Here is a 25,269-nt window from a genome sequence, read left to right as displayed (position 1 = left end):
AACTGATAGATATCAAGTTTCTGTTTGTAATAGATATGTATATTGAAATTTTTTTTTTTTTTTTTTTTTTTTCTTTCTTTCAGGTCTATAAAAGAATCAATACCAGAGAAGTTTCTTCTGCATGATCTACAAGAAGGCCTGAAACAATGTGGAAACCTTACGGCCCTTGAGGTGTGTACATATTCTTAATAATCAACTGTACATGTTTTCTAGAACTTTAATTAAAAAATAACATTAGTCTAAACAAAACTTGCATGCATATATATATATATATATATATATATATATATATATATATATATATAATTAAATAATAATCATTCATTTTTATCTACAGACACTACTGCTTCATACTTATACAATCCTCAGGGTAGGGTGAAACTTTCTGCCGGTCATGAGATTCAAATCTAGCCACAAAGCCACCTTTTGCTTCGTTTGCTGAACCTCAACCTCAGGGCCATCAAACAATTGCCACAGGAATAAAAAGAATTAAGAACTAAGTAATAGGTCCATTCCAATATTTTTCCCGATTCCAGTTCTGTTATAAATTCCTGATTCCGATATGATTACCGATTCTCTTTAAATTTCTAAATATAGTTATTTTGTGGGAAGGGGTTGAATTACTGCAAAAATTCAATGTACTATGTGCGTATACTTTCACAAATGTAAAAAATACATTTGTGAGTGTGACCTATATATTTTAGTTCTATGCATAGACTAAAATAAATCACAATTTCCTCATTAATATGAGCCGTGGAAAATTAAGTTTTAAACAAAAAATAAAAACAATTAAAAGAATTGTTTTGGACATTCAGAAAATAAGAACAAATTTTTCAGATTCCAATACCCTAAAATTTCTGATTTTCTTGATTTTTGATTAATCGTCCCAACACTTATAAAAGTTATAAAAATATATATGGCAATCAAGCTTCACAGTATTAGCCTGAAGACCCTTTATGAGAATGAAACATGTAAAATTCTGTGTCGCTTAATTATTATATATATTTTCAGCACTTAACTCTACTCATGTATTATGCACTGTTGAAGTAGATATTGAAAATCGATATATAAAATATTATATCGTCTTATAAAATTTTATGTGGCTACTTGAAATAATTATATACATATACATTAGAAGAAAACCTGTCTTAGGATGGGTGAAATGATTTCCTCGAACAGCAGAACAGTTTTATACCACTTTAAAATGTCTTCTTAAAATCAAAATATAATGCTACTTTACCTTCTATCTAGAATCCTTATTCTAATTTGGATCAAAATACATTACATGATTTTGATTTCTAGAAAATGTCCTACTACTACTTCTAATTGTCATGGAACAAATTCTACACTTTCCACAGAATCTGTGCTTTCACTACATGTAACTGGCTAATAAATACATTGACCTAACATAATCTACAGTTTCCTATTCATAAATAATAACAGCTCCCTCACCAAACTCTGTCCATTCTAATTGGCTGAGCTCTGATAATTCTCCATTATATTCCGGAATCCAATTTTATATTCATAAACAAACAGTTACTAAAACTACGATATGGCGTCACTAATAGAAATATATTATATCGCACAGCGTCAAGTTCATTTCATTACTGTCTTGTGTGTGTTCCACTTCACAATTCGTTGAGCGTTTGCTATAAACATTAACAAGTCTCAAAATATATGTATGCACAAATATTGAGAACATTAACAAACAAAATAAACAACATGCATCGCTAATGGTTCTTATTATAATCCATGCATACCTGTGTTTGTGCGTGTGTGTTCAAAAAAAAAAAGAACTTTTCTTGTAAAAACAATTGCAAAAAAAATAAATGTATAAACATTACAGAATTCAACTTTTTGTGAAATAAATAAATATATAAAAGCTGTGTGTGTCTGGTCACGAATAGGCTCCTATATGGTTGACTATTTTAAAAAACTGATTACATATAATGATAGAAGATGTATCGAGACACAGGAATGGATATGTTTGATCCTGCAGAACGGTGGTTCATTAAAATTGTGGGGTCTGCATTCGCGCCTGGTCCACAAAGTATGGAAATAAAAAATTTAAAAATTAAAAAAAAAAAACGTTTACAAGTGTTTTTGATATAGATGTACATAAGAATACATTTTTAAGTATGTTTTAACTTAAATAGGGATGGTATAATAAAATTGTGGGGTCTGCATTCGCACCTGGTCTCCATAGAATGAAAATAGACACAAACTTTAATAAATACTTTTCATATCTATTTGCGTAAGTATACTTTGATAATTATGTTTCAGTTTGAAGAAATATGGTATAATAAAATTATGGGGTGTCCGTTCGGGCCTGACCTCCATAGAATGGAAATATGTCACAAAGTTTAACAAGGTTTTTTAATATAGATCCACAGAATATTGTGATAAGTGTTTCAGTGTGAACAGGTATGGTATAATAAATTATGGGGTTTATCTATTTTATTTTTATTTCATCATATTTTGCTTTGGTTTTGATACCCCCAAATTCAAAGCTATCTCTTTACAATTCTTCCTTTTCATAACCTATCATACTTTAATAAATCAGAGTCCATTTTCTGTAGGCTGTTTTTGAACCCAGTCAACAACGGGTACTTTTGCTAGTAAATATATATATTCAGTAAATTTACAGAATATTTTTATTTTTTTTTATTGTATTTTTTTTTTTTTACAAGGTGGTCACCATTTATCAAGGCCCGGAAGCCACTCAGGGATAAGGATTATTGCGTGTACAGTACGTTAGTGTTGAAATTTGATAAAGTGTCTACTTAAGGGGGGGGCGGTTCATCAGGAATTTGTTTGTTGGGCTTGAAGACATCCAGGTTGTAGTCAGGTGAGAAACAGGCAGACGGAACAGTTCCACAAGCGTGCACTTCTAAGAAAGAAGCTTTGTTCATGGAATCTACGTTTTAGTTTTGGCACAGATAAAGAGTGGGGAAAATTTTTGACAGTGGTTTCAGCTAGATGGGTGTTTTTCGTGAAAGATCGGCGAGGGGGGACCAGGGGTTGGGGGTCAGACGTGCACCTGCCATGGAAATAACGATAAAACAAAGACAGGCTTGCAACATCTCTCCTGTGGAAGAGAGGTTGCAGGGAAGAGGAAATGGCATCCCCCACTAAGCCACAAAGCCTATTTTGTACTCTGTCAAAGCAGGATAGACTGTTTTTAGCAGTTTCTACCCAGATGTGGCAACAGTACTCCATCCCTGGACGTACTTGGCTTTTATATAAGTAGAGAATTGCGTCAGCAGTGAGATATCTTCTGGAGCAGTAGAAGGATCCCACCATTTTTCCAACGACCTTGGCAATAGACTTAATGTACGTGTTCCATTTCAGGTCAGGAGTAAAGGTCAAGCCCAGAAGCTTATCAAAGCATGGAGCTTCCCCTAGTCGAGAGCCGTCCATTTCAATTGATGCCAGATGGGGATCAGAGCGTTGATGATGTAAAGATAGGAGTTTGGTTTTAGGTGCATTAAAAGTAACCAGCCACTTCTTCCCCCACTGTATCACACGCTCAAGATCAGAGGAAAGAGAATTAGGGAGAACGTTGTCATTTATCGCCTTAGATGTGTTGCCATAGATGGTTGTGTCATCAGCATAGATGTCAACGAATGATTTAAGTATGTGTTTTGGGAGATCATTGATGTAGATCAAGAAGAGAGTTGGGCCCAGGATGGATCCCTGAGGGACTCAAACATTAATACTGAGGGCCTCTGATTTCTGCCCATCAACCACTACTCTTATGAGACTATCAGAGAGAAATGATTTAATGATCGAGAAAACATTTCCAGTTATACCGTAGCTGGAAATCTTGTGAAGTAGGCCCTTATGCCATACTTTACCGAAGGCTTTTGATATGTCAAGAGCAATTGCCCTAGAGAGTAAGCCTTTGTTGAAAGATTCACTAATCCTATAAGATATAACCGTTAGCCCATCTGCTGTAGATCTAGCAGAACGGAAACCATATTGTATGTCACTAAGAAGGTTATTTCTGCTGAGGTGGTTGACTACTTCTCTATTTAGTATGGATTCCAACAACTTACTCATGACACACAGTAGACTTATTGGTCTGTACTGAAAGGGAGATGACTTATCACTTGAATTCTTAAATACAAGGCATACTGATGAGGTTTTCCAGGGTGTTGGGAAGCACTTCTCTTTAAGGCAACACTTAAACAGTTTTGTAAGTATGGAGGCAAGTTCTGGTTGAAGCTTTTTCAGCACTATAATTGAAATGCCATCAAGGCCAGTTGTTTTACTGGAATCAAGGTTCTTGGTTAGCTTGACGACATCACGCACAGATATTTCTATGTTGCATAGCGTGTTGTCTGTTATAGGAGGAAATTCGGGGAGTTGGTGGCCTTCGTCGTGTAGGGTAGAATTAGTTGCAAAGTTCTTGGCAAATAGTTTGGCATTGTCTGATGCTGACGAGATGACCTCAGGTCCATTGATGATGGTTGGGATAGAACGCACGCTTCTGTTCAGGATCCTGTTTGCTATTTGCCAAAACTGGTGGGAACCAAGCAGCTGTTCAGAAACTTTGGATTTAACGGACTGAGCATATAGCTCTCTTGCATTTTTTATTACTCTTTTACAGTGGTTGCTGGCAATTCTGAAAGCAGCTCTAGTCACAGTACATCTATTACGTTGGTAACTATGGAAAAAGTGATTTCTGTGCGTGATGGCAGCAGCACATTCTGGGGAGAACCATGGCTGGCTGTTAGGTTTTTGTTGGAATTTTTTGGATGGTATGAATCAGTCTATGCCTACAATTAGCCATTTGGTCAGGTCTGATACTATTGAGGACACATCCTTTTTAAACATGGAATGTAGGGGTAGATCAGATATAAATGTATGGAAGCTATCCCAGTCAGCCGTAGACTATCGATATACTGTATGGTAATGTAATAAGTCTGAAGACTTATTACATTACATGTAGAAATTTAACGTTGCCCGAACGTGGAGAGGTGTGTAGGGATGAGTGGTTAAAATAACAGTAGAAAGTCCAGGTGGAGAGAGGTGTTTTTAATAAAAAAAAAAAAAAGTGTTAGGAGCAGGTGGGGGGGGGGGGGAACAATAGTAGGCAGACCGGGTGGAGAGAGGGGTTAAAAAAAAATGGGGGGGGGGGGTCTGCATTGCCCGGGTGTGTGTAGGTGGTGTAGTAAAGAACCCCGGGTGGAGAGAGGTGTTAAAAAAAAAAAAAGTGGTAGTAGGCAAGCAGGCTCGAACCTGTGAAGCAGAGGTGGGAAAGAAAATCTTTCCGATGTTCCATGACGTGACCGGAAGTCGAACGTGTTCAAATTAAATCCAACCAATACGATGACTTGCAAAAATGGTGACAGAAAAAAAACGACTCCTCCTTGTAGAAAACTGCCCAGTTGAGGGTGAAGGAATTAATGTTTTTGGCCAATTTTTTTATATTTGTCATCTGAAGGATTGAGCTTTAAAACAATACCGATCTCATGAGAATCCGTCACTTCTGTCAAAAGTTTTTGTGAGACAAATATACACACACATTTTGCTCTTTATATATATAGATTTTTTTTTTTAACCTATTCCTTTTTGGTGAATAGAGCTGTAACCTTCCTGTTTCAAAGTTGCTACAACATTACCAAATTGGTGCTTTGTAATTTTTGAAAAAAAAAAAATTACATTAAAAAAAAAATAAATTTTGTCAGGCATCAAGTTGGATTTTTGCTTTTGAAAAGAATAATCGGTGCTTATGCAAAATAGTGGATTTTGAAAAAAACACATTTCAGTTGAAAACATTACGTACTTACATATCATGTGGAAATTAGTATAAATTAAAAAAATTACAAAACAATGATCGAGTAGAGGACATGCTAGATTCATCTTTTTTTATAAAAAATCGTGACACTTATTCATTATAATAACGAAAATCGAAATATTGGATTCCAAGTAAAACCTATGGTATCTACTTAATTGTCATGTTGCAGTAATGAACATATCCAAAAAATTATGAAAAACAAGGTAGAAAATTAATTATTAATGAAAATAGTTTTCAAATACAATTATCGAAAACTGAGTTTTGCTAAGATTTTCAGAAAATATTTACTTCCCTTGTTACGGTTCGGACTCTGCTTTTTTTTTTTTTTGTTTTTTTTTTTTTTTTAGAAAAACTTAATTTTCACTAATTGTCTTCGAAAAGTACCTTATCGCTTTTCATAATTTTGGGGGGGATATATTCATTACTGCAACATGAAAGTTAAGTAGATACCATTGGTTTTACTTGGAATTCAGTATTTCGGTTTTCGAATTCTTTTCAAAGAAGTGTCAACATCATCCACGATAACAGTCTGACATTTTTTACTTTGAAATGGCAGATTGTCAAATTAATCAATTAGTTATCTACTCTGGATTTTGAGAACTTTTCCCTATTAAAACATACAATAAAAATCTATAAATCAATAAGCTCAATAAATTTTCTGTTTACTTGTAATTATTTTTCTAGTCGATCATTTTTCATAATTTTTGGAATTTATACTAATTTCCGCATGACACACAAGTACATAATGTTTTCACCTGAAATGTTTGTTTCAAAATCCACTATTCTGCACGAGCACCATAAACTCGCCCGTCTTTGAAAGTCTGAAAGTTATTGTCTGCTGTCCCCATTCAAAACGTCGGTATCCATACTGAAGAATTGAATAAACTAGATGCAATAAAATTTTAACAATAAAATCTATAACCTCAAATTTCCTGCTTTTCTCGCAACCGCATTGTATTTCTTTATTGAATATGTCCACTAGTTCTTTGAATGTAATAACACTTTGAAGTTTTTATTATAAATAGTTATAGCATTTTATTGCAGTTTTCTCATGAAACAATATGAGAATGAAAGTTATTAAATATAGAAACGGAACTAAGTAAAATTTAAAATGGATAATTTTATCCCTACTAGTTGTATGTCTAAGATAGTATGAGTTTTCTTGTTGGTTAACCAGAAATGACTCATTGAGTGCTTGTGCAGTATAATGGAATTTTAAACAAATGCAAATCGATGCAACCATTCAGTTTTAAGAGACAATGGATACACCCTGTGAGAAGAGTTGTGCATCCCCAACCACATCTCTCCTGAATCAACACTGCTTGAGTCCAGTGGCAAGGAGAAGTGCTAGACGACTGGCAACAATGCTGAGATAAGTGAAGAGCACATACAGCACCTGGAATTACCAAATGGTCACCCGTTTTATTACTGACCAGGCTCAACTTTGCTTAACTTTGGTGATCTAACAGGAACCGGTGTGTGAAAGTGATTATGCTGTATTTCAGGTAAAAAAAAAAAACACTATCGTGTACTCATGTCACATTGAAATTAATATAAATCCCAAAAAATTATCCATTAGAAAAATATTTACAAGTAAAAATATAATTTATCAAATTATTGAGGTGTATATGTTTTTAATGTAGAAGAGTTGTGCAACCAATTTTGTATGACAAACTGACTTATCTCCCTTGTTTCCCTTGGAATCAGCCGTAGAAAAAAAAAATAGGAAACGTTGAACCACTAGTATCTATGATTTTATGTAAAAATTAGATCTAGCACATTTTTTTACTGGATCACTTTTCACAATTTTTTTAAATTCATACTAATTCTGACATGACATGTGAGTACGTGATAGTGTTATTACCTGAAATAATTTTATTCGAAATCGCACCACTGAAAGCAATCATTGTTTAAGATGGTCGTTGTGATATCTTTCATTGATTAAATAAAGGTTAGATAAGAAAAACAAGTCTGTGCTTCCTTATAGACAAGGTCATAATCTACTCTAAAGATTAGTGGGAAAATACGTTTTTCTAAAAAAAAAAAAATTGCTTTCAGTTATATTTCATAATTTGTCGATATATAAAAAGCACTTTATTTATGTGTGTATGTATATTAGTTGCTTATGCACTCTAAAATGGCTGGGCGGATTTTGATGAAATTTTATGCAAATGTACTTTGTGTCTGAGAGTGTTCTCATATAGGTTTTATATCAGAATAAGTATTGAAAATCTATACTAAAAAAAAGATCCCATTGAAAAAGGAACAGTTTGATTTCAACCAAAGTTAACACCTTTATACCACCTAAAATCACAAGTGCGTTTGAAAAGTTTTACCACAGCACAAGCAGAAGGGCTCATAGGTTCTTTGGTAAGACAGGGGCCCGTTCAAAATGAATGTTTCTGTTTAGAGCACAATTGAACCATGATACTTGACTTTTACTTTTTAAACTTTAATTCAAATCATTATATAAAAATCTATACTCGTATAATTTTGGTTTCTTTGTGTATTGATATTTATATTAAGAATCCTTTTTTTTTCTATTTATTTAAAAAGAAAATACAATTTCCTCATATATGGATTGCGGAATCGCATTCATCTGCAAAAGATCTAGCTAATTTGGATATTCTTTCAAACATTCATTTTAATTAATTCCCTACTAGTTTTTTGGGGGGGTTTCCTTATGGGATAATCATTTTTAGTTAACCATTATGTGTAATTATATTCATGCAGATATTCTACATAATTTTTACTTGTGTAATATTTGCGTAAACGGTTATAGTAAGCACAAACCTCTTTCTTTATATATATATTTATGCATATATATATTTGCTTAAAAGATTTTGCTTACCAAACACCTATCAGACATGAAACTTAATATATAGGGTATTCGAACCCATGCAAAACTTTATATTTGGGTTTTAGCCGGGCATAATCTGTGGAAAAGTGTGAAAATTACAAAAACGGAATTTGCCAGGTGAAGGTCGAACGACGGCATTACGAATATGCATGCGCAACATAATAGCTATTGGTTCATGTAGTCTTGCAGTAAAAATGTCTTCATAGCTCAAGCATTAACGTCAAAGGAAAAGGTAAATTGTAGACTAACCGTTTTGTGTTTCGATTCTCTGGTGACACAAAAGTCATTTTTTTTTTTTTTTTTTTTTTTTAACTTTTTAACTTTTTAAATCATTACTATATATTAAGTCCACTACAATCTATAATATAAAAGCGAAAATGTGTGTTGGTGTGTCTGGCAAATGCTTTTTGAGGAGAAGGGGGCGCTCGGGGGGGGGTCACTGTTTTTTTAGAACTTTTTATATACTGCGTGGATTATAATAACTAAGATTTATGAAACGAGGTCGCATCTATCTTTTATTTGATTGACTTTTACATGCTATTTTCAGTATTTCCTGCTCTCCACATGTTTCTTTGGCTTTTTCGTATAAAAGTGAAACTGATTCGAAAAAAAAAATCTAGTCGCGGCCTTCGTGGCCAGCAGGTGTTGAAGGCAATCAGCTTTGATCACTGTGGGGAATGCCCCTTCATATGAGACAATTGCTATTCATTAAAACACTGTCAGAGCTCCCCCTCTTGGGGGAGCTGATTTTCCCCACGATGGCGGAAAGAACTGAGTGATTTCATTTCTCCTGCATAAACTTTCACTTTCTGCATGTCAACTTTTTAATCATTAAATTAAAACGATTTTCACTTTCTGTCCCGTCGTGGCCGAGCAGTAAGTTGCCAGGTTTTTTATCGCTTTCTTTTCCACCTTCGCGTCAAGGCTTCAGGTTGAGCCTACCTACCTACCTACCAAAACTTTTTTTTCTTTTACACCTCCAAACACCCGGGCAACGCCAGGCACCCACGCTAGTCTATTATATAAAAGCGAAAATGTGTGTTAGTGTGCGCTTTTTTTTTTGTATGCCTAGCAAAGCCTTTTTTTTTTTTTTTGGAGGGGGGAGTAACATGTGTTAGAACTTTTTATATACTCCCTAGATTATAATATCTCCAATTTACAAAAGGAGGCTGTGTCTATTTTTTATTTGAACGACTTTTATTTTAAAAAATTCATGCCATCCCGTGGTCTCGCGCGTTTATTTGCCTTTTTAGTATAAAAAAAGTGAAACCAATTGAAAAGAAGTCTGTTCTTGGCTTTCCCACCAGGGACATCCAGAAAGCAATCATCTTCGATCAATGTGGGGGAAACCCCGTCATATCAGACAATTGCTATTCACTTGGACACTCCCCTTTTTATGGGGAGCTGGTTTTCCCAAACATCAAAGATACAGATAACGTAAGGCTTAACTGGCTCTGCATGATTTCATTTCTTTGTGGCGTGATGTTTGACCTAGAGAATCAGGCATTCGCTTAACCATCTGCGTTTTAAAAGTGTTTATTTTCAGCCATTCTCACTTGCTTTGCCGTCTTAGCATAGCAGTAACGTGTCACGTTTTCTTTTCCAACTTCATCTCAAGGCTTCAGGTTCGAGCCTACCTGCCTACCAAAACTTTATTTTCCATACACACACACATATCGATAAACACCCGGGCAACGCTGGGCACCCCAGCTAGTCTATTATATAAAAGCAAAAATGTTTGTGTGTGCATTTTTTGTGTATGTCTGGCAAAGACTTTTTTTGGGTGGACGCTCAGAGCGGTTACTGTTTCCTAGAACCTTTTATATGCTACCTAGATTATAATATCTATGATTTATGAAATGAGATCGCGTGTATCTTTAATTTTGTCCACTTTTACATGCTATTTTCAACATTTTTTTTTTTTTTCACTTGCCGCGTGTTTGTTTCACTTGTTGAACTTGGGAATTTGGATGAAATTTCAAACAGAACCCTTTATTTACTTCACAGGGGTAGCATGCTCATACCATCAGCCATGACTGGATAGAGGTCATTCACAATTGTATTTTTTGATTTCTCACACTGAGAATTGAACCTTTAACCTTCGGGAGAATATCATTTTTACAATTGATTTTTCCGAGTACTCTAACCAATGTGCCATAGATCCTTGCGAAGAAAGTTGCCAGTTACATCAACCAAAATATTGTGAAAATCACACTCCAGATGAAAACAGTAGTCTGAAGATTCCAAATAATATAAATAACCAATCCTCATCTCCAAAATTTAAAAACGTAAAATTAGAGGTTTCTACCAATTTTTAATTATTAATATTATTTGCTATGAGTAGCGACAAAGTATTTTATTACAACTTAGACATGGCATGTCTATCCCACCGTCTTTGCTGATAATCATTACACTATTTCTACTACTTGAAGAACATTTGTTTTGTGATTGTGTAACACATTGAAACATCTTGTCCCAATTACAAATTATTTGTTGAATATACTCCAACTTTAACTTTTAGTGGTTAATTCTTTAATTAAGATCAAAGTGTGCATAATTTGCCAGAATGTGTGTATATATATATATATATATATATATATATATATTTTATTTTTTTAAAATCTTTTCACAAATTAATGATAGAGTGTAGTATCTGTTCAGACACAACACTTATCTGCTGGTGTTTCCAGATTAGGCTGTCAGAAGATATCAGTTTTCTGACATAAAATGCACAAAACCATTGATGTTATTGTTTTGTTTTTGTTTTTTCTTTTCCCTTTGCAAAACTTAGTCATGTTCTGGAAAACCCTAAACAAAACCAACAATTTTTCTTTACAAAACAACCAAACCAAACCTTATGAATAAATATTTGAAGATATAAAGAACCTGAAGCATGAAAACTGTCATCAAAATGATTGGATTCTGCATTAGATAACCCAAAAAGTGTGCATATGCCATAAAACAATACAACCAAACACATTTTATTATTGGGATCCTTTGAGATGAGTGATTTTTCTATTCATTTATTTGCGGACTGTTATCCTCATCTTCATAGGTGTTGTTTCATGCAAGTCGGTCTGGTTTCCAATTTTGGGCGAAACAGACGCATCGAGATTGGTGCAAAAAAGCCAGTCAACAACGCAAGCCCCCCCCCCAGTTCGCTCATAGATGAAATAAAGTGATCCTTTCCAGAAAATCAGCGTTGTTTTTGTCTTAGATGCTCTTTACATCATTGACTAGTGACTGAAAGAATCGATCCCAGAAGCTAAAAATAGCAGAAAAATGGTATAGTTAACTTTATCACGTATGTATGCACACACAGTAAATATATCAGTTACATACATAGATACAAAGTGACACGTAATGAGATATACACGTAACAGGGAGCCAAGTAAAAAGGGGCATAACTCCGTGTTATTAACACTAAAACATTGACAGGAAATTCCCCTTTTCTCGGTATATATAATGCAGGAAAATTAACTGATAATATATATATAAATTTTTCGTCTCCATCAATTTGTTGTTTTCATACCGCATTGTTTTTTTTGTTTTTTTTTTTTTTATTCAATTTTCACCCCAAACAAGGCACAGTGCCACTTTGAAGCAGGGGCTACTATTAGGGACTTAATTAGCGGGGTCATTATGAAGGGAGAAGAGTAGAAAGATGTTTGTTAACATTACACTTGAACTTCTGCATATCATTGCAGTTGGGAAAGCAGAATCCCGGAAGGGAGTTCCAAAGACCCGCAGTTCTGGGGAAGAAACTATTGGAGTAAAAGGCTTTCTTGCACCTAGGGATCTCTACTGTAAAGGGATGAGACTTAGTAGCTTGTCTGGTTTGTCGGGGGTAGTTACGTCGGGGAGGTACAAGTGTTTGCAGTTCGTCAGAGCATTCACCATTAAAGTATTTGTAGAACAGGCAGAGGGATGCAACATCTCGTCGATGGGGCAGAGGCTGAAGCCTAGATGACAGTTCAGGACTTATCAGGTTGGCGACTCTCTTTTGAACCCTGTCCAGGAGCGAGAGACAAGCAGCAGATGCACCAGCCCAGATGTGACAACAGTACTCCATACATGGGCGAATGGTTGCCTTATAGAGGTATAGGATACTGTCAGGCGTAAGTAGTTTTCTAGCACGGTAGAGGGAGCCAACCTTCCTTGCAGCAGCCTTGGCAATGCTCTCAATGTATCTATTCCAGTTCATATTCCCTGTAAACGTTAGGCCGAGGAGTTTAAAAGAAGTACTTTCAGGCAATGTGTTCTTGGCCATTGCTATTGGTGGTAGAGAAGGTTTCTTGTAGTTATTGAAGGAAACAAGCTTAGTCTTAGCAGCATTGAATGCGACCAACCATTTTTGTTCCCATTCCACTACGGATTGGAGGTCATCCTCTAGTGTTTCTGCCATTTCCTTGGATATGTGTTCATTTGTTTTCCCCTCATATCTGTTATAGAGAGTGGTGTCATCGGCAAATATACTCATCTCCGAAACAATTTTATCAGGGAGGTCATTTATGAATAGCAGGAAGAATAGAGGTCCAAGGATAGACCCCTGAGGTACTCCCGCATTTATGTCATATTGTTTGGATGTACGACCGTCGAGGACAACTTTGATTTTTCTATTACTTAAGAAGGATTTAATTACATTATGAATTCTTCCAGTGATTCCATATGATCTAATTTTCCTTAGAAGACCATCGTGCCATACCCTGTCAAAAGCCTTAGATATATCAAGGGCCACCGCTTTACCCTCCCCTGTTTTATCCAATGAACGGTATATACGTTCAGAAACTACAGTTAAGATATCTGCTGTTGAACGGGCTTGTCTGAATCCATATTGTTTGTCAGTCAGGATTTTAGCAGCTTTTAGGTGCTGGACTAGGGCTTGATTAACTAAGGACTCAAATATTTTGGCGAAAAGCGGGAGGAGGCTAATGGGGCGATAATTTAGTGGATCAGTTCTTTCACCAGAATTCTTGAAGACTGGTACCACAGAGGTGGTTTTCCAGCCTTGTAATACAGTTTCCTATTCCAATAGCTTTTTTCCAAGAACTGCAGGCTTCTGGAACTGTTTTTCTATTGACTGTTTTTCTCTTACCTATAACATTGTTCTTTTCAAGATTAAGGTTAATAATCATCTCTTGATTTTGTGTTAATCATCTTTTGTTTTTGTTAGTTCCTTACATCAAGTGGCTTCAAACCTTGTCTGAATAATTTCCATTTAAAAAAAAAAAAAAAAAAAAAAAAAAAAAAAAATGAATTTCGGCCACTGGAGTCAATTATGTTACCGAGGTAGGTGAATTAATTGACTCCTTTAACAATTTCTCTTTCGTCAGAATTTAATAGGTTTTGGGACAGAAAACAACAAAATTTTCGATACTATATCTACTATTTATTAATGCAGACATTATTGTATTAGGATAATTAAAATTATAGTTTAGCTGCTTAGATTCAAAAGAAAGAGACAAAGTTGGTGGAGTAAGTGATATTAGTTTTCATGATAACATTTTGTGGTAGCACATTACTTGCTTGCCACTCCTCATGTTGTATTGAGGCATTTTGAAATTTAATACTCGGGGCGGGGGAGGGGGCTGCTTAGGGACTGAAATTGAGTGGTGGTTGCTGGTGGTATGGTGGTGGGTGCTTGTCTCGGCACCAAATGTTGAACATTCTTACTGTGCCAATATATGGGGCGGGGGGGGGGGTCCTTCGTGTCTAGACCGGGAGGTGTGGTGGTGGCATTTTTGCTCTTGGTGACTAGTCAGAGAATATGAGGTTAAGTTTAGGGAGTGAATGACAGGAAGGGGCCCACTGCCTAATTCATAAAGATGCCAACTATACCAAAGCTTATCTTTATCTAAATTTTTCAGACTCAAGAAAATAAAAATACACACTCACTTAGAAGTTATGTTAAAATAACTCCCATTTTGCTGAAGTTTAAATGCTACTTTTGAATTATATATGTGTGGGTGGGTTTTTTCAAATATAATTACACTAGCAGGGTTACCCGGCATTGCCCAGAACCATAAAAAAAAAACTAAAAATAGAAAATGTTAAAGTGTTAAGTCCCCCCCCTCTGCTCCCAGAAGAGAAATATTTTTTTCGTATGTGACAAGTAAAAAATAAATATAACTTAGGAGGCCTTCAGAGCACTATTAAAACTTTCTCCCACTTTTTCCCTTTTCTTTGTAGAGAAATTCCAAATAGTTAAGAAGCAATAAATTAAACTCAGAATTAGTGTCTTTCATTTTGAAGAAAATGCTGACTCATTTCCTGAGCTCTATTAATGCATAACATTAAAAATCGTGTTTAATTTTTGATAATACTCAGTGATACAAATGGCAATTTGACCCCCCTCGCCCAAGAATGAATCTTTATTTTTTTTTAATGTTAGCTATTTTTCTGAGGATATGCTGATTTAACAAAAACAAAAAAAAAAAACAAAAACAACTTTGTAGAGGTTTGTTGTGTATTTTCTAAGTTTTATCTGGGCATACTAACACACAGACAACTGCCCTTTATATGATAGATTACACAATACTATCTAAGTTTAAATTTGAAAATCTGACAAGATAATTCTATATATCTATCTATATATCTATAAAAGTGAGAATGTGTATGTGTGTGAGGACACTTCTCAACCTATATACTCAACAAATTTTATGCACAGACTTGAAATTTGGTATATAGGAGGTTCAGACGTGTGGAAAATTTTATAATCGGTTTTTAACCAGAGAAAAGGGCTGCTAAGGAATCAAAATTGAGAAATTGGTACTTGGCGGTCATAATATTTTTTTTTTGTTTGCCAATTGTTTCACTATTGTGCATGCACAGTCGTGAAACATGGCAGTTTCTTTAAGAATAAGTAGGTTTGGAAAACACTCTTTAAAGTTTGTGTCAGTCTGGCCTAATGATTATCGGACTTGACTCACTGTCTTTAGGTTTTAGTTTCAATCTCACCAAGTATTATTTTTGTTTATTCACTAACAAGAAGTGAACTGTTTAGAAAAAAAAAAAATAATACTCATATGCACATGTCCTGGTTTATTTTTGTCTTTTTCTTTTTTACTTCATTTTTTAAAATTTTTTAAGGAATTTAACGTTACGTTTAATACTTATGGTATTTTTGTTTATAATAAATAAGAATTCTGCAGAAATTAAAATATAATAGTTATGCATATTTTACGACCGGGCAACCCCAGGCAGGGTGCTAGTATATGTGTAAAAGTGAGAATGTGATGTGTGGGTGTGTGTGATTGAGAGGACACTTCTCAACCTGTATACTCGATGAATTTTTAATCTACAGACTTGAAATTTAGTATATATTGTATTCAGACATGTGGAAAACTTTTTAATTGGATTTCATCTGGTAAAAAGGGCTGCTGAGAAGGTCAAAATTGAAAAATTGATACGTAGGGGGTGTCAGGTTTTATCTGTTTGTCAACTCTTTCATGGGGTTTGAAAACACATTTTTAAAGATTGTGGCAAGCTGATCTAATGGTTATCGTACTTGATTCACTGTCTTTAGGTTTAGATTTTGATCTCAACTAAAGTATTGTTTGTTGTTTTTTTTTACTTACAAGAAGTGAACTGTTTGAAAAAACACAATACTCCCATGCACATCTCAGTTTCTTTCCGTTTTTATTTTTTTACTCCATTTTTTTTATAGGAATTTAGCATTACGTTTAATACCGAGTACGTCTTCTAGTTAGATATATAGTGAGGTGATTGATTTTTTAAATCTCATTACATTTTGGTATCTATGGTTATATGCAAGCAGCATTTACTCTAGGTGTATGGAACCAACTTGCTTCGAAGGAGGAAGTTTCATAGGAATGTTAAGTTCATAAGCAGTCCCCAGTGTATGTCTATGTTTCTGATCATGACTGGTGTGAATTCACAGAAGCTTCTCTTTTTCTTTTTTTTTTAACACTCTAGTCACCACTTATCAAGGCCCACAAGCCACTCGAGGTTAAGGGCTATAAAGTTTAACAGGTAGACAGTGAAACAGAGAGGATTTGTAACTATGGTCCTAACGGGTCAGATGTTTGCATTAAAACATGTTTACATTGAAAAGCAACAATGTTATAGTCAGCCAGCTGTAGCCCCCATAGCACGGTTACACAAACAGGCAGTTCTAGGACAGAAACTTTGCACATGGAAGTTTCACATAGTTCTAGGCACATAAAGGGATGACAGTGGTATGTAACTAGACGAGTTTTTATGACACAGAAAAGATCGGAGATTGAAGCTCAGTTTTTGTAAATAGAAGGCCCTGTCACTGAAAACATGACATCACAACTGAGGTTTAAGCAAAATCTGTTAAACTGTCAATATTGAATGAGAGCTTTTTACAAAAGCATTAGAAAAATTTAAAAGAAAAACTTACATGGAAAAGTGAAAAATAATCCATTAAAAGAAAAGAAAATGTATTTGGGCATTATTACAAAATCCGAAAATTGGAAGATTACCATGACCAATGTTCAATGTTGTAATGGCGTAAGAAAAAAATCTTGTAATTGTGACATGCAGCGGTTCTTCACCAAATAAAGAAATCAACAAAATTTTATGTAAAAAAAAAAAAAGAAAAAAAAAAGGAGGGTGGCATTAAAAAGAAATGGGGTAAATAAAAAAAATAAAAAAATCATTGTCTGACAAAACATGCTGGACTGAAGGAGTGAATTAAAAATTGTCTTTTACAATGTGATGTTATTTGTATTAAATATCTTACTTTCTGAGTATTCATTAGTACTTTTTACATTTGGGTCAGTTCTGTATTTAAAATGTGATGGACACTATTTTCATAGGAAAACTCAGAGCTGCTGTGTTATTGGTTTTTCTGTCCAAAAACTTAATTTTTGGTGCTGTCCAGAAAAATATCAGCTTTATCAAAACATATTTGTTGATTAAATATATTTCTCATTCGATAGAATTTCCACAGGTCCTGCTAGTTACTATTATTATTATTATTTTACTATAGAAACCCTAAAAGTACTTGTAACTTTTTTTTTCTGAATGCCAAATCAACTCAAAACCAATTTCACTTTTCTCTGACTGAATAAATCCAGAAGTACCTTTATAATAGAAATATGTTTGCTTAACGTCTCGACTGCCCACCCCTCACAATAACTCTGTTACAAGCTGACTTAGAGATATCTATCTGTATAAAGTTAACTATCTGTATATATATATATATATATATATATATATATATATATATATATATATATAGTAAGTTATAAAATATATATGGCGATTAAGCTACACTGAATATTCCACGTTTCATCCACTCTAGGACTCTTCAGGTTTATGCGCAAATTTTGTGGTTGTCTGTCGTTTTTATATACGCACCTTCTATTGAGATTTTAGTTAGCTAATCAGCTTTCTAGTATCCACCGCGCCCTTCCTATCAGCCAATGAATATGTACTTACCGGACAAAGACCTATTTGACCTCTGGTTGACGTGTTCCTTTGTGTGTGCTCTATTTAGCCTGGATATCTAGTTTCTTGACCCGTTTTAAATCTAGGTTAGGGTTTGTTTTTTTTATATGTTTTTATTTATATATATATATATATATATATATATATATATATGCATGATAGTTTATATATATATATATATATATTCATGTTTATTTAATTTATTTATTTGTTTATTTTCTGTTTTTGTTAGTTTTAAAATTATTTTGTATCGCTATCCTAGAGTAAATTTTAACCTGTGAACACAGTTGTTCGCTATTTCTCTTCTACAGTTTAATGGATGTTGGGGTTCTTTAAAGTACAGGATAGCAAATTTTTCATGAAGGCATAATCTACATGGGTCATCTAGGTCTCTACATGTGGTAGCTTATCTTATTATTTTCCATTCGACTACCGGCGAATGTCCGCTTTCCTTGAGTTCCCAGTATTTATTTGCTAGCGTTGTTTTCATAAAGTGTTTTTTATTGTTCAATGTACTTTTGTGGTTATAATATTGAGTTTTGAAATCTAAGGAAGTCATACCTACGTAATATTTTTTGTTATTCAGGTTTTCTTTTGCAAATATATATATATATAGGATTCACTTATTCAACTAATTAACTGATCATTATAAATTTTAGAATACAACTGTTACATGATAAGGGCTGTCCCCTTTTCATGTAAGTATAAAAATAGAGAGATTTAGTTAAAATGAAATAGCAATAGACGAAATTCGAACCTCGTAATTTAGGTTTAGAAATAGATTACGTGTGAGAATTAGAAAATGGAATGTAAAACAAACAATTGTTAGCTTAGAGATAAAATAGTTTCAGGAAAAGAATGTGCACTGTCAATTTCGTTATGAAAATTCAATTGAAAGAATGCAGTTACAAGATAATTTAATAAACATGTTTTTAACATATTGGAAATATAGGTTACTGAGTATAGGTTAAAATTCCTTTTGTAAACAAAAGAAAAAGTTTTGGACACGCATGTCCAGAACATGTGAAAAGAGGACACATGTTTTAACATGTGTATGACGTCATGGAAAAATGGGAAGTTCTAGATATAGATAGAAAAACTTTAGAGTTAAGCAGACAGAAGCAGGGGGAGAGTCTGAGGTCGACAGACGACAGTCCAGTTTGGAATTCGAACGTCTAGAAGCAAGACGGTCACTTTGAAACTTAATATGTGAAGCTTTGAATTTTTGATGAGAAAACCACGGCCGGTCATGAGAAGAAATAAACCCATCATGTGTTTTTGTAAACATCGTCTTTGTGTTGTGATTCTACCGTGCAAGAGTGGCTAAATTGGACTATTAGTTTTAGTTTCATGCAAAGTAGACTATGGAAGCTCTTTGTGAAAATGCAGATGCTTTCACTTTTCTGAAATATTAGCAGTAGTTAATAGTTTAGGACAGTAAAAAGGTGTAACACTGCACGGGTTTACATATGGGGCCCACACGTATGCAGTCTACATTGCAAGGAACAGAAGAACATTTATTTCCGGGTCCTTTCCTAAATAAAATGTGATCGTCTTCTCTCACGTGATCATACTTTTTTCTCTTTGATCTCTGTCCTCTCAAACATCGTCCGTGTCTCTAACGTGATCTTAAACGTGCTTCCCTGTCTGTGCATGCATTCTTTTTTTTTATCCTTACAGTGACGTCATTTTGCATTTTGTATGCATATGCACAACTGCGCTCTGTTACAAAGGTTGTGTCTCAATAAAAACATTGGTCCCATCACCTTGCTGGAATTTTAAATAGTTTCTAGAATCAAAATCATGTAATGGGTTTTGACTAAAATTAGAATAAGGATTCTAAACATAAAGTTTAGTATCATTATATGTTAATCTACATAAGGGGATTTAAAAGTGGTGCAACACTGTTATATTCAGAGCATTAATTTTACCCATCTTGGGACGAATAGTAAAGTAGTAATCTTATAATAGCTTACATATTATTGTGTGTAAGGAATTGTGTTATGGCAATGTTTGCTAAAATGAAAATTGAACATTTATTTTGTCTGAACAGTGATAATGAAACAAGTGCCTGGTTCAGATGTACTTAGCATCAAGAAATTACCATACGCACGCACGCACACACACACACACACACACACACATTCATGAGACCACACAAAGTTTGGACCAATGCCATATTTTAAACATACACTGAGGGAATTCACTGTCAGTCATTTGAAGACTGATGTGTTAATCAATAGAGATAGAACAAAGATTATTCCATCAAGAATTATGTATCAAGAGAAACCAGTAGATTCCTTGTCTTCAGATATAAAATTATTTGGCAATCCCCCCCATCTGAGGGAAGAAATTTTCTAGCGTTTGAGGGGGGTAATAAAAAATTTAATTCTCAATGGTTAAGTTAATCGCCATAGTAGTAATCGTATATGAATTTAGTTTTCTTATCTATATAATAATATGCTATGGGAATTTCATGTTTGTACTTAAATACATGATCACCCTCCATTCTTTTTTTAAAAGATAGGATTGCTCGATCAGATCACCGAAGATGAAATGCAAAAAAAAAAAAAAAAAAAAGCATTATGTTTCTGGACTTTTTAAATAAGGATTTATAATTTGCACTATTTGGATTACTGTTCTCATCTTGAGTGTTATTCTCACAACGTTTCGGCTGGTGCAACCTCCAATCATGAAAAATACTGGTTTATCTGAAGCCACTATTAATAATTTCTCCCATTCTTTATCTGTCTAAACCTAAATGTGGATTCCATGAACAAAGCTTCTTTCTTAGAACTGCATGCATGTGGAACTCTCTTCCGTTTGGCTGCTTTCCAGCTGATTACAATATGGTTGCCTTCAAATCCAACGTAAACAAGTTCTTGATGAGCCGTTCCCCTTAAGTAATCCAATTTACCAAATTTCCACTACTAATGATTACTATGATATTGTCTCAATCCTTACCCTCGAGTGATCTCCAGGCCTGGATAAGAGGTGATTCCTTTGTAATATATATATAAAAAAAAAAATGAGAATTAATTTAAAAGGGGAAGTTGTGTGTTTCATAGAAACAACATTCTGTAAATAAAATTTTTTTGTTTCATGGATTTAAGACTAAAATTAATTTATTATTTACTGAAAAAATCGCATTAAAAAAAAAACAAAATAAAGGAACATGATTCGATTTCTACTGAAACTAAACTTTATTCGATATAAATTAAAAAGCAAAAACCCTTATCCTTGAGTGGCATAAGGACTTAGATAAGTGGTAACTCCTTTGTAAAAAAAAAAAAAAAAAAAAAAAAATCTTGTCAAACTCTGGAATTTTTTTTTTTTTTTTTCCATTGCATTTTCTCCTCAAACAGTGCCACTTTGATGTAGGGTACTACTATCCGGGACATAATTTGTAGGAATACTATGTAGGGAGTTGAGCAGAAAAATGTCTGTTTACATTACACTTGAACTTCTGCATATCAGTATAGTCAGGGAAACAAGAACCCGAAAGGGAATTCCAAAGTCTAGTAGTCTTAGGGAAGAAGCTATTAGAGTAGTCGGTTTTCTTACATCTAGGGATTTCTACTGTGTAGGGGTGGGATTTTGCTGCTTGTCAGGTTTCTTTCTGATGAATTTGGGAATCTGTACGGTTTCAAACGGAATACTTTATTTGATCTACTGGGGTAACATTCTCTCGTTCAATCAGCTATAACTAGATAGAAGTCTTAAGTAATTTGCAATTGTATTCTTAGTATCGGCTGCACTGAGGATTTGAATTTTGCAAAGATTCGTTGCATAAATCATAAAGTACTAAGTAAAAGGTTGACAAAAATTTCTAACAAAATACATCTGAAGGAGGTCGGAGGTTGCATCAGCTGAAACGTTGTGAGGATAACACTCAAGATGGGGACAGTAGTTTGAAGAATACAAATAATTCCAACCTCTTTCTCACAGAAGAGATGCTGCAAGCCTGTCTCTGCTTTATCGTTATTTTCATGGCAAGTGTTCATCTGAGCTCCAATCTATGGTGCCCCCTCGCCAAACATTCACGAGAAACACTCGTCTAGTTGAAAACACTATCAATAATTTCCCACACTCTTTATCTGTGCCTAAACCTCAACATAGATTCCATGAACAAAGCTTCTTTCTTAGAACTGCACACCTGTGGTACTCTCTTCCGTTTACCTGCTTTCTAGCTGACTACAATATGGCTGTCTTCAAGTCCAACGTAAACAAGTTCTTGAGGAGCGGTTCCTCTTAAGTAATCCAATTTACCAAATTGACACTTCTAACAATTACTATGATATTGTCCTTTTAACTACTGTACACTCTTTAACCCTTATCTTCGAGCGGCCTCTGGGCCTTGATAAGTGGTGATTCCCTTGTAAAAAAAAAAAAAAAAAAAAAAAAGTAATTAAAAAAAATTAAATTTGATGTTGAATGTAAAACTCAAACTAAAATGCACTTTCTTGAGTCTGGAATGAAACTAAATTTTGTCCAATGATGGTACAATAATTTTGTGGCATCTGTGTTCACATCCGATGTTCATAAAATGGAAATATGCTACAAACTATGATTTTGGAGAATGATCTCCATAACCAGATAATAATGCATTAACCAAAGTATTTATCCTTCAGTTAGAACAAAAGTATTGCAATAACATTGTGGGTCCGTCTTTCGCGCCAGGCGTCCCCAGAATGGAAATTTTATGATTGCTTGTTAGCATTCCTAATAGAATAATTAATTGATAATTGAACATGAAGCACAGAATAAATTATTTACTCTAATAGTGCTCAATATGTGAGTAGAGTTGGATAGTAAGTTATGAAAATATGTATGGCAATTAAGCTACAAAGATTCTTCTGTGTTTCATCTTTGTAGGGATTTATAAACTTCCAATTGGATGTTTACCCATCAGCTGTCACAGACCAAATGTGTAAACGCGTCACTATGCATAGGCTTGACGCACCCATCCGGTCAAAAAGAGAAAAATAATAAAAATTAATTAGCCAATGGGAGCAGAGCCCGCTAAAATAAATTTAACAACTAGCGTGTGTCTGGGAGCCGGCTAAAAATCGATAAAAGCTGAACGTTTTTGTAAACGAAAGAGAAGGGAAACAAATGCCAACAGGATAATGTACAGGCGCAGCCAGGAGAGGTCAGCCTGCTTCCGATGTTGAAGCCAGCAGACACTCTGCTTTATGACCACTACCAAACCAACAAAAAGGAATAAGTAACCCTTATGAACATTCTTTTTCTCCGTTTATTCTAACAACTAATTTTGTAGAACCTTGTTGCACATGAAAATGAACCTTCTTGAATACACACGTAAAAATAAACCTTTTCAAACAAACACATAAAATGAACCTTTTTGAATTCAATATTGGTGTTTGTTGATAAAACTTATTCAAACCATAAATGCTTATAGTTTGTTTTGTGCTAAATGGAGTCTTATTTAATGCTTTTTCTTATGTTGTTATAAACACAAACAAAAACGTATAGACTCGTCAGGCTAAAATTTTAGCCTGACGAGTCTATAGGTTTTTGTCCCTATGGGAATAAAACATTGAAGCTTAATTGCCATGTATATTTTTATAACTTACTTATGTGTGTGTTTATATGTTGGGATGATTAATTGAAAGTGGGAATCAGAAAAATCGGAACTTTTTGGAAATCAGAATCAGAAAAAATTGAGCGTAATTTTCGATTCCAAAGTAATTTAAAAAAAAATTTTCCTGACAATAAAAAAATTAAACAAACACAAATTTATTTATTTGCTGTCAAAGATACCCATGTTTTGCGTGGGACTTCACTGTATGTTTGGTTACTTGCTTCACAGGTACTCAAGTATACAGCAAAGCCACGACCTTAACATTTGACTTTGACCTTGAAAAATAGTGTGCACCATCCCTAGGTTGGAGACTATCATGTCAGGTTTGGTTATAATTGGTTCAGTGGTGTGGGCTGTAGGAAAGTATATATACATAGGCTATGAGCTTGACCTTTGACCTTTGACCTTAACCTTGAAAAATGGTGTGCACCATCCCTAGGTGGGAGAACCATCATTATGTCAGGTTTGGTCATGATCAGTCCAGTAGGTGTGTCAGAATTTGGGGGGAATTTTTGACCCCCTTAACACAAAACTGTGAATAAAATATACAAAACTCGTAACTTCTCTTTTTAAAGTGGTTTGTTTAATTTCTTTATGGAATATACTTCCAAAATAAACTATTGAAGTTTTTTGAAAAATAATAGAAATATTATTTTTTATTTAAAAAAAAAGTGTTTACAAAGTGCATGCGCATGTTCATGCAGCCATTTTTTTCTACGTAATGAAATGAATTAAATTTTACAAAGTAAATTTTTTTCAATTTTTTCTATTTAAAAATCTATCCAAATTTTTCTATTGGTTCAGTTTTTAAGATATTTTTAGGTTTAATGTGAAATTTTATGCTCTTTCCAATAAACCGAATATAATATTCTAGGCAAACTTTTTTGTTTTTTTTAACCCCCCCCCCATTTTGAAATGTCTATTAAAACGAAAATAATTAATTTTCTCACCTCAGATTTATATATCACAAATTGAAGATAAAAGATCAATAAATAAAATAATCTAATTTAAAACAAAAAGAATAATTTTGTGCAAATTTACCTGTAAAATCAAAAGTTTAAACCCTTTTTTTTTTTTTTTAAACCATGTTGATTTTTTTTTTTTTTTTTTTTTTTTAAGTGGAACCTCACATTTTTTAAATGTTGTCAAGTAAATATTAAGCACTTACTATAATTTTCTCTATTTCATTCAATGTTGTTTTATTTTAGATATTAAAAAAAAATTCATTCGATAAAGAAGAAATAAGATATTTTAAATCAAAAACTCATGTATTTCTTTAAGAGAATAAAAAAAAAAAAGGAAAATTTGTCAATGGGTTTGTTTATAAAAGTAAACTTACTTATGATTGAAGATCCTTTTTCAAGTACGGTGACCCATATTGACTAACTTTTGTTTACAGCAAACACATGTCAAAAATAGAAAGGGGAGATTAATTATGGCGCTTTTAGGCTACCAAAGTTCTCAAGAAAGGGAGACAAATGTCTCTCTTTCTTCCAGTTGTGGACAATTTAAAGTCACAGTATTTTTTAATCCTTGCATAAAAATTATTTTATTTAAAAAGTA

General features: G+C 33.9%; 1 protein-coding gene and 1 pseudogene across 2 annotated transcripts in view; one reads left to right on the top strand and one right to left on the bottom strand.

Annotated features, from left to right (window-relative positions):
- The window catches only part of LOC145276955 (uncharacterized), a 285,323-nt gene that overhangs the window by 183,477 nt on the left and 76,577 nt on the right, over positions 1–25,269 (top strand). For both annotated transcript variants that reach the window (XM_080128475.1, XM_080128476.1), the window contains one exon: positions 84–171. In XM_080128475.1, coding sequence (XP_079984601.1) covers positions 84–171 — 88 coding nt within the window. Of the gene's footprint in view, positions 1–83; positions 172–25,269 lie in introns of those variants that run through there.
- On the bottom strand, positions 7,188–7,305 carry LOC145277364 (5S ribosomal RNA; annotated as a pseudogene).

This window comes from Euprymna scolopes, chromosome 5 (assembly GCF_053919585.1).
Source record: "Euprymna scolopes isolate OS-2025 chromosome 5, ASM5391958v1, whole genome shotgun sequence".
Taxonomy (NCBI): domain Eukaryota; kingdom Metazoa; phylum Mollusca; class Cephalopoda; order Sepiida; family Sepiolidae; genus Euprymna; species Euprymna scolopes.
This window is presented reverse-complemented; position numbering and strand designations above follow the sequence as displayed.